The sequence below is a fragment of the Bos mutus genome, chromosome 20 (genome assembly GCF_027580195.1).
Source record: "Bos mutus isolate GX-2022 chromosome 20, NWIPB_WYAK_1.1, whole genome shotgun sequence".
NCBI lineage: Eukaryota > Metazoa > Chordata > Mammalia > Artiodactyla > Bovidae > Bos > Bos mutus.
In genome coordinates, this window is record NC_091636.1 from 12,659,752 (window position 1) to 12,669,928 (window position 10,177).

General features: G+C 44.4%; 1 protein-coding gene across 3 annotated transcripts; it reads left to right on the forward strand.

Moving 5' to 3' along the window:
- The first annotated feature begins 210 nt into the window (after nt 1–210).
- FST (follistatin) lies at nt 211–6,154 on the forward strand. 3 transcript variants are annotated; one of them, XM_070357483.1, is made up of 6 exons: nt 211–599; nt 2,584–2,775; nt 3,213–3,431; nt 3,753–3,977; nt 4,658–4,885; nt 5,635–6,154. In XM_070357483.1, exons 1-6 carry the CDS (start codon nt 515–517, stop codon nt 5,715–5,717), a joined length of 1,032 nt encoding a protein of 343 aa, XP_070213584.1. In that variant the 5' UTR covers nt 211–514; the 3' UTR covers nt 5,718–6,154. The 3 variants fall into 3 exon arrangements, with proteins under 3 accessions (XP_070213584.1, XP_070213585.1, XP_005887427.3); XM_070357484.1 differs by lacking the exon at nt 5,635–6,154 and adding an exon at nt 5,357–5,611 and having other exon boundaries at nt 217–599; nt 4,655–4,885; XM_005887365.3 differs by having other exon boundaries at nt 222–599; nt 4,655–4,885.
- The last annotated feature ends 4,023 nt before the right edge of the window (nt 6,155–10,177 follow it).

Below are 10,177 nucleotides of genomic sequence, written 5' to 3' on the forward strand. Positions count from 1 at the left end.
CCACTCCCCACCCCCGAAGCGTCCCCCCCACCCCCCCGCGCCCGGGTCTCCTGCCCCCTCCCTCTCGCTCCTACGCAAATAAGAACTCGGCGATTCCCCTCCTGCCGCTTTGATTTCGGGCACCTCCACCAGATAATTGGGAAGGGTTTCAGAAGGTGGGAAATGTCACCTGATTCACACTGAACTTTTAAAAGCTCCCCACCCCCAAGGAACCGCGCACACCCTCGCTCGCGGCCGCCCTCCCACTGCCCCACACACTGGGAGACCGCCCACCGCAAACCGTGGAGACCCCCGTCTAGATTTAAAGCGCGGCTGCGCCTGGCTTCTGACGTCCATTGAATCGCGAGGGCGGCCGGCGGCAAGCGCTGGGCTACGCCGGGATAGCTGCGCCCTCCGCCGCTCGCCTCTGCGACGCGCACCGCTTGCCAGAGCCACCCGCCGCCGCGCCCGCTCCCCGCGCCACCGCGCCCGCTCCCCGCGCCGCCGCGCTCCTCACCCAGCGCCTGCCCTCAGGATGGCCCGTCCTAGGCACCAGCCCGGCGGGCTTTGCCTCCTGCTGCTGCTTCTCTGCCAGTTCATGGAGGACCGCAGCGCCCAGGGTAAGCGAGGCGGGATGCGCAGGGAGGCTCGGCGGAGGGCAGGGGTTTGTAGTTTTCGGGCGTCTCCACCGGGTCTGTTCTGAGCAACTCTGCTTTCGGAAGATGTTGGACCAACTTAGCGAATCCGGGATGGAGAGGAGTGGGAGAATTGAAGGCAGTGACACTTTAGGACTGGGAACCGAGTTTGGAGCGCGGTTATCCTTTAAAAGGAAAGGGAGTGAGCAGGAGTCTCTCTCAGTAGTTAGGGTTAGATGCTCCAAGTTCTGGACCTAATGAGTTTAGATGTTATCTCCCCTGTTTGGCTCTGAAGAAGGGGATAAGCATCGGTAGCCTGAAGATTGCAATCCACTCATTTGCAATCTAACCTCTCTCCCTCCTGCATCTTTTGGATACTTTAAAAAATGACTGAGTGGGGAGGGGGGGAATACTGAAATTTCCTCGGTGACTGCGGGACGTGGTTTCAGAAACTTTGCCCAAACTTGGAAATGAGGGTGCCGAAAATTTTAGAGGGAAGTAGCTTTCTGCCTAGTGGATGCTTCTTCTAACCCCCTCCCCCCAACCCAAAAAAAAAAAAAAAAAAAAAATTACCCCGGACTGTTCTGAAAAGTTTACAGTTTTTTTCCCTTTTGCCTCATTCCTGATTGTTAACTTTCTGTAGAACAGTGAGGAACCCACAATTGATTTTAATTCTGAGATGCAATAAGAGCAAATTTCTAAAGTTTTTTTTTTTTAATTAGATTTATCTCCATTAGTCTTTGGGCAGAATTTTTTAAAATAATAATAGCAGCTTGCGGTCCAATTATTGTTAAAGTTATATGGATGATTCATAAGAGGTCTTCCTGACCAAAATCTGAACATTAAAAAGGAAGAAGGTGGGGGGCGGGGGGCTACTTGCAAAGATAATCTCGGTGGGTATGATACAGGGATGTGTGTGTGTATGTATGTATGTATATATATATATATGTATATATAACCATGAAACGATAGTAAGTCCCCTCCCACCTTGTTTCCCCCCCGCCCCCAACCCCAGTACTTTTCTTGAGGCAGACTTGGAACTTTCCTGACTTTAGCGTTATTTTATGCGTGTTGTATACGGCCCCCTGGGCAGAGCTCCTAGCCGCCTGCGACGCACTACTGCTCTGAGTTGCCCACCTTTCGGAGCGAGGCGCTGCCTGACTGCCCGGGACGTGGGCGCCGTGGAAAGTAGCCCTCGGAGATTTCGAAAGATCGCGGTGGCCGCGGGCGTCCTTTGGGTCTGGTGGATTGCAAAACGGCCCGTCGGGCGGGCTGCGCCTCGAGGCCGCGAGGGGCAGCGCCGGGCAGGGCCCGGTTGCTTTTTTGCTTTCATTTTTCAGAAGTGCCTTTTGCGTGATCTGTTGCTGTATGTGTGTGTGTGAGTGTATGTGTGTGTGTGAGTGTGTGTGTGTCTGTCTGTCTGTCTGTCTGTCTGAGTCTCTCTCTTTCTCTCTCTTTTCTTTCTCTCTCTCTTAAGTTCTACTTTTTTAACCCCTGTCACAAATAATCCCCGTACCGCCTACATGAAACCGACATGTAAAAACATCCGTCGCATCCTGTTTTTGTCAGGTTCTTTAATCTGCCCTTCGAGTCGCTGCAGGTTATGAAATGGGACGAATAAAAGTAAACAGTCTAGTAAAAGTCAATGCAAGCTGCACGTGTTGTGTCTGGGTCACTGGTAACTGACATTGATATGGCTGGAGCGCTCGGGCTTCTCGCTCTCGCCCTCCCTCCCCATCGCCCACCTCCCACCTCTTCAATCTGGTCCCCCCCTCCACCCCTCGCCTTTCTCCACCCCTTCACTCCCTCTGATTTATTTTCTGCTTTTTCTCTGCCGTCTCTCCTCCACGCTCACTCCCTCCCCATCCCCGCCGGGTCTCCTTCCCCTGCCGGTTCACTGCCTCCCTCCCCCTACCCAGCCGGCGCCGCCGGCTCACTTGCCCACCTCCCCACCCCTGTCTCCCCGCAGCTGGGAATTGCTGGCTCCGCCAAGCAAAGAACGGCCGCTGTCAGGTCCTGTACAAGACAGAACTGAGCAAGGAGGAGTGTTGCAGCACTGGCCGCCTGAGCACCTCGTGGACCGAGGAGGACGTAAATGACAACACGCTGTTCAAGTGGATGATTTTCAACGGGGGCGCCCCCAACTGCATCCCTTGTAAAGGTAGGGCTCTTCCTCCCCAGTCTGCAGGCCCTCAGTAGAGGGCGTCTTACCCTCAGCTTCCCCAGTGCCCAGCCGGGGTTTGGGACTGGAGGAGCTTTGTTCGTGGGTTCCCCCTAACCACCCCCAGCCCTGGTAAGCCATTCGGGCTGAATCTCCTGTCACACACTACAGGCAAAACAAGGGTCGCCAGAGGTTCTCGGACTTCTTAGCCAAATGTGGCGGTGAAGCCAGCCAACCCTTGCTCTTTGAGGGAGATTTGGGTAGGGAATGCAGCCCACTGTCCCCCACCCTTCCCTCTTCTCAACTTCCGGGCAACAGCCTAGCCCCTTGGGCTCAGACTCTTGGCTGCAGGATTGCGCAAGGCACCCACAGCCCTCCTGGCTAACCTGCATGGTGCCTGACCCTGGTTTTAATCCCTGCCTCTTTCCAACTCCTAGAAACGTGTGAGAACGTGGACTGTGGCCCCGGAAAAAAATGCCGAATGAACAAGAAGAACAAACCCCGCTGCGTCTGTGCCCCAGATTGTTCTAACATCACCTGGAAAGGCCCGGTGTGTGGGCTGGACGGAAAAACCTACCGCAACGAATGTGCACTCCTCAAGGCCAGATGTAAAGAGCAGCCAGAGCTGCAAGTCCAGTACCAGGGCAAATGTAAAAGTAGGTCCTACCCGACCCCTCCTCCAGCCTTCTGCTTGAGGTAGACCCGCTGCAGGACCCCTGGGATGGGCGTAATAGCCTAATAATAATAATATCAAATAAAGGAACCCTTTCTAACTTTATATTCTAAAGATTCCTTAAGACACTAAAGGTTCAACCTAGAGTCTTAGTTTTCTTTTAAAAACTGCAGAGCTACCCAAGTGCGTTCCTAAAGCTGAATGCTTCTGTTTCATGATTTCCTTGAAACCGTCCAGTGGCTCAGTCTGGAAGAAGGTACCTATTAACGTGTTTAATATTAATGTTTTTCCCTCTTTGTTTCAGAGACCTGTCGGGATGTTTTCTGTCCAGGCAGCTCTACATGCGTGGTGGACCAGACTAATAATGCCTACTGTGTGACTTGTAACAGAATTTGCCCAGAGCCCACCTCCTCTGAACAGTATCTCTGTGGGAATGATGGAGTGACCTACCCCAGTGCCTGTCACCTGAGAAAAGCTACCTGCCTACTGGGCAGATCTATTGGATTGGCCTATGAGGGAAAGTGTATCAGTAGGTATTCTGGATTGAGGAAGGAAAAGAGAAAAAGGCTATAATTGTGATAAAACTGTGAGCTTAACCAATAAATAAACCCCAAACTTCCCAAAACTAGCTTCATCAAAGTCGGTAAACTGTCATGACCACCTTAAGGAAACCATTGTCTTTTTTTTTTTTACCATTGTCTTCTGGATGCATTGGCATACATATTGAAATGCCAGCAAGACACAGGAAACAATTTTCCTTCTTAGAAATCTAAGAACTCACTCAATTTTACACATTTTTTTAAGTGCTAGACTTGCTGGAAGTGAGAAATAATTACTTAACAGTTCCTAAAATCTGTTATCAGATTCTGATAACTGATAGAATTCTTTCTTTTTTTTTAAAGATCCCACTTGTGGGAAGTAATCAAATACATATTTAATTGAAGGATACTATGAAATCCTGTTTTAAGAAAATACTACAGTATTTTCATGCATTAAGCTAGTATAGAGGAAACTAGGAGTTTTGAGTATGTGTGTGTGTGTTTCAGTTTTATAGAGTGTTTTTGCACAGTATTTCCATGAGCCCCATTAGTGAGTAATAAAATATGTTTTATATGTTTACATTTATTCATTTATTGATAGAAGGCTAGAGAAAGGGGACAAGGTGAGGAGAATGGATTTACTTATCACAGGTGTATTATATCCTAGAAGCAAAGTCCTGTGACGATATCCAGTGCACTGGTGGAAAAAAGTGTTTATGGGACTTCAAGGTTGGCAGAGGCCGGTGTTCACTCTGCGGTGAGCTGTGCCCTGAGAGTAAGTCTGAGGAGCCTGTCTGTGCCAGTGACAATGCCACCTATGCTAGCGAGTGTGCCATGAAGGAAGCGGCCTGCTCCTCGGGCGTGCTGCTGGAAGTGAAGCACTCCGGATCTTGCAACTGTAAGTGTGATTTCTAACCTTGCCGCAGTTTAAGGATTTCCCAGGCAAGTCCTAGGGAATGGAGACTTAGAAAGCACGAAAACGTCCCCCAGATAAGCCCACTTCTGTTTAAGTTAGGTAGCTGCTAAAGTGCACCAGCAATTCAGCAATCCACAAAAAAAATCACCTGAAATGTTTCGGGGCCTTTAGGACTTGTCTGATGATCATCAACAAGATCACCTCTAAAATAGCCCATTCCAATCATCTGCCCCTAATTCCTTTTGTTTTAGTAGTGTGCTTTGCTGTTTGCTTTTATTAACACTTGAATCTGAACTAACTACTTCAAAGGTTTGTTTTTTTTTTTTCTTTTTCAAAGACAGCTTTCTGTTATCACACATAGGCTGCTGCTTTGAGCAGTTGCCCCTACTAACTAAATTAAGGACCCAAAGCAGTTATACCTAGAACACAAGAGCGCTTTTTATCTAATTTCAGGAATCTGCCCGTAAAACCTGAGCCATTGATTCTTCAGAACTTTCTGCAGTTTTTGACTTCATAGATAATGTTTTTTAAAAAAAAAAAAAAAAAATTTTTTTAAAACTTGTTACATAACAGCAGATGCCAAAAACAAAACAGCATCTTACTGCAAGTCACATAAAAATGCAACGCTGTAATATGGCTGTTACAGAGGGCTTTGAAAACATACACTGAGCTGCTTCTGCGCTGTTGTTGTCCGTATTTAAACAGCAGCTCCCCTGTATTCCCCCATCTAGCCATTTCGGAAGACACCGAAGACGAGGAGGAAGATGAAGACCAGGACTACAGCTTTCCTATATCTTCCATTCTAGAGTGGTAAACCCTCCACCAATGTTCAATGTTGACATAGCCTTTAGGCAAAAAAAAAAAAAGGAAAGAAAAAAAGTAAAAGAAAAAAAATACATTGTCCATACTGTAAATAAGTGTATGCCTATTTATTTGGGGGGAAAACTATACATAAAGGACCTTTGTCCTAAAGCTCTCTCCCAGGCCACCTTGTTACTCACTGGACCCGGAGAGGCAGTCATTGTGAGGTCTACTGGATGAGGCCCATAGTTGAGACTTGTAGACATTTATTTATACTGTGTCATGTTTTATAATTTATACATAAAATGTCTGGTTGACTGTACACCTTGTTTTTGAAGAAATTTATTCGTGAAAGGAAGAGCAGTTGTTATTTATTGTGAGGTCTCTTGCTTGTAAAGTAAAAGCTTTTTTTTTTTCCTTGTAAACCATTTAAGTCCATTCCTTACTATTCACTCACTCATCTGTCTCCCTTCATTTACCTGTCGTTAGACTCTTTTCCACTTTAACCAACTTGCATGTCAGTTTCTGTCCTGTTTATTTATTGGATTCTCTGCTGCCTGTTCTGTACATACCTGATCCCTCGGGTTTTGTTTACAAGGAATCTTGACTGACCAAAAGGCATTATAACTCTGACTCAGATAGCAGGTACAGAGGATACATCTTTGAGGAAACTCCTATTTCTGTTCTCTGGTTGTGATGAAGACATCGGTGAGGCAGGTGGTGATAGCAGTGTTGGGTTTCTAATCATGTACTTCTAAGATGTTTCAGATCCAAAGAATTGAGTGATATGGGTGTCAGGAGCCTGAAAGAAGGAGAATGCTGTACATTCAACCTTATGTTAGGTGTTTCCTTTAAAGGCTAGTCTGCTGTACCTTTTCAACTAGTTCTTTTCACCCAATGTGTCATGAAAAGTATATCAAAGCTTTATCAGTTCAGGTTTCTTGCTTTTCATAATACTTTTTTCTGATGCAATTTTATATTTTCAAACATGGCAAGTTAAATATAAATTCATTTAAATATATAGTTTTATACTTTTCTACCATGTAAATGTGCAATGTATATAAAAGTTATAATGTGTATTTGTAAATAAATGATGAGTGAAAAAATAAAAAAATTTTAAAAAGCCAATGGTCTCAATTGCTGATGATGTAAAAGAAGCTGTTAGGACTTTTGAGTAAAAATGTATATGATATATTCGTTGAGAAATACAATTATCACTAAAATTAAGTGACCAGGGTAGTAAGAACTCCAAGGTAAATTACAGATCACCTCAAAAGGAAAAAGGAATCTGAGGTCCATCCACGCCTTTGTAGTAACGATGGCATACTTTCCACTCAGCACTGGAGGAAACTGTAGATGTCCCTCCTTGCAATGTGCCAAGCCTAAAGTTTCCTCTTTAAAAACATCATCTTCTTACCTATCCTTGTCCCAAGCTCATCTCCAGAGCCAGAGGCACCCTTTCTCTTTCCTCATCTAAATAAAGTAGATCTTAAGTCTTAAAACAAAGCACATTACAAGGAAAAATAAAAATAGACACACATACAGCAGCACAACCTAGGTCAGAATGTCAACTACAGAAATAAAGGCAGTATAATATTGAAATTCTAGAGACTTTTTGAGGTAAAGATGGAGCAGGGGTGGATTTCCACAATGGTCATGGTTCATGGAGAGTAAATAATGACACTTTCAAGGTAAGAGGACATGTATTAATGTTTTGCAGTTTATTTTAGTCAAGTCACACTACTAGGGCCTCAGATTGGCATGTAGGGCCTCAACTGATTGTCCCAGTAATACACTGTAATACATAGTGATACATAACTAGATAGTCACAAGTTTCCAACTGCTGTGTTACTTCATTGCCTAAGTACATCAAAAATATCAAGTACAAGATGCAAAGAAGTGAGGATTAGAACCATAGGAGGGAAAGAGCAAAGAACAGTCAATATTACAAACATAGCCGAACAAATATATTCTTTCACAGACTGTGACCCTAGTTCTTTCCAAAAGTTTATTCCTTTTGTGAAAACCCTCTATAATATAAATAATTAGAGAATTATAGGAGACCATTGGCTCTCAACTGTGGTCACCAAATGAGAAATTTGATGAAGGCAGAGGGGCCTCTTAGGTGGGCAGAGTTCATATAATAATTAGGAGCCTGTCAGTGCTGTCAGCCTTAAGCCACCAGTTCCCAGAGAAAGGAGAAGAAGTGCAGAAGACCAATGCTGCCAAAAACCGAGGGAAAGACAAAGATGGGAACTAATGTAGTGTCTGGGAGCTACTGGCTTGCCACTAGGGTTGAACACTCAGGGAAGGAAACAGCAGGCAGGCTGGTTTCACATCCCTTCCTGGAATTGATTTGTTACCTCATCCTGGGATGCTACAGATGCTTTAAAGTTGCCATTGACATCAGAGTGAAAACGTCAAATTTAACAGGCACCAATGTGTGTCTTGGCAAGGGTGAGTGATAAAATCAACAGCTTGCCCTTTAAACAACATCCGGATTATTTATTTACAATTTTTTTATTTCATAGTTGTCAGCATCAATCATTCATCTGCAACATCAGACAGTTTCTTATTTTCCTTCTTGGAGTTTCTGACTTTTCCAGTAATCCTGTATTAGGCTGCTGCTGCTGCTGCTAAGTCACTTCAGTCGTGTCCGACTCTGTGCGACCCCATGGACTGCAGCCTACCAGGTTCCCCCCACTGCTGGCTATATATTAATTAGACAAGGAATTTAACTTCTCTGGGCCTCAGTTTCCCCATGTATGTACCCAGGACAATAAAAGTGTCTCCCTCATAATAGTGTTCTGAAGATTAAAAGAAATAAGTTGTATAAAGTGCTTAGATCTGTGCCTGGCATGTAAAAAGCCAGCCAGTGAATATGTCCTCTAGGACTGTACTACTTGTTATTAAAGAAGAAAAGGGACTTCCCTCATGGTCAAGTGGTTAGGACTCTGCTCTTGCACTGCAGGCCAGCAGCACAGCCAAAAAGAAGAGGGCTGGAATTGTGGTTCAGCAACCTCTCTACCTTGGAAATACAATGAATGAGGAATGGCACCAATCAAGGCCAGAAGCACAAGTGTAAACAATTTATTTTAAATTTTAAACTATTTTAGCCACGTTAATATTTAACAAAATATCACGAAGTTCTAGCTGCTATAGCAAAAGTTCACGGTTCAAATAACAGATGGAGATACATTATTTTTCATGGAAATTTAGAAATAATTCAATCACACAACATTTTCAAAACCACAAAACCGTGCCTTTTGTCTTTTCATTCACGCGCCCAACACAATCTGTGGTAAGTAAATTAAATCAAGTCTGTCTTTAACTTTGATACGATCTCCTACATGAGGACTACAGATTCCTAAAGATAGTAGTAAATTATTTCCAAGCTAGCAAAACCCTAATATAATCCGAATATTGTACAATTATCTTGATATAAAAGATGATATATTATTTAATTAATAAACTCACTTATTAAAAACCATTTTTCAAAACCTGGGTCCTAAGACAGGCACATTTCTGTTCTTCCCATCCCACTTTCCATTCAGATCAGCAAACAATCCTTCTCCAGCCAAAAGTTGTCATGTAAATAGACTCCAGGCATGCCTGCCCTGCGTCTTCAGCAGACCTGCCCAGACATGTCCACATCCCAGCTTCAATTTAGCTGGAATCCCCCCACGAGTACTGGATGGTCCCTGGGTTTTGCCATCCTTGGACCTCAGATATCTTGGCTGGTACCATCAAGATTCCTGTGGCTGAGTACTTCAGACACTTAAAAACATATTCTCTGGATTACACCGAATGTAGTCCTGGCAGAGCTATAATTTGTCATTTTTCTATTTTAAGAATATGGCCCAGGAACCAACTGGTACAGTCAGGAGCCAGATTACTCCCACCAAAAGTCTCTTGTATTAATCCCCTAAGGACAAAGATCTCTGGCTAAAGGACGAGTATAAGCTTTTTTCAAGAAGTTGGGGCAGGCAAGAAATCAGCAGCAAAGTCAGAAGCCTGGGAAGACAGTGGGCTATACATCCATTCAGGTTTTAAGAGATCTCTATCTTTTCCAGCACCATTAAAAAAAAAAAAAAAATTATGGGATGATTTCCTGGTCATGATGCATCCCATAAACAGTGGTGACAGTGAAAGATCAAGGCAAAGGCCAGTCTCTATAGTTTCTTGAGATTGCTGTGGGCTTTATGGGTCAATGACAAGGGAAGAACTGGATTACTCAAAAGGCAACCAGTACCTGAAACACCTACAGTCTTTTATAGACTTAGTGTCCCAGGAAAAGATATCAAAATAGATTGAGGGCAATATATTTACTAGGTATATGGAACCAGGACCCAGTCAATAAAATTCACAAATATAAACAGAGCTGATACTCAAGGTGTTGTGCCTGAACCAGCGGCATCAGCATTACCTGGGAACTTGTTAGAAATACAACATTTTGAGCACTACCCCAGAGCC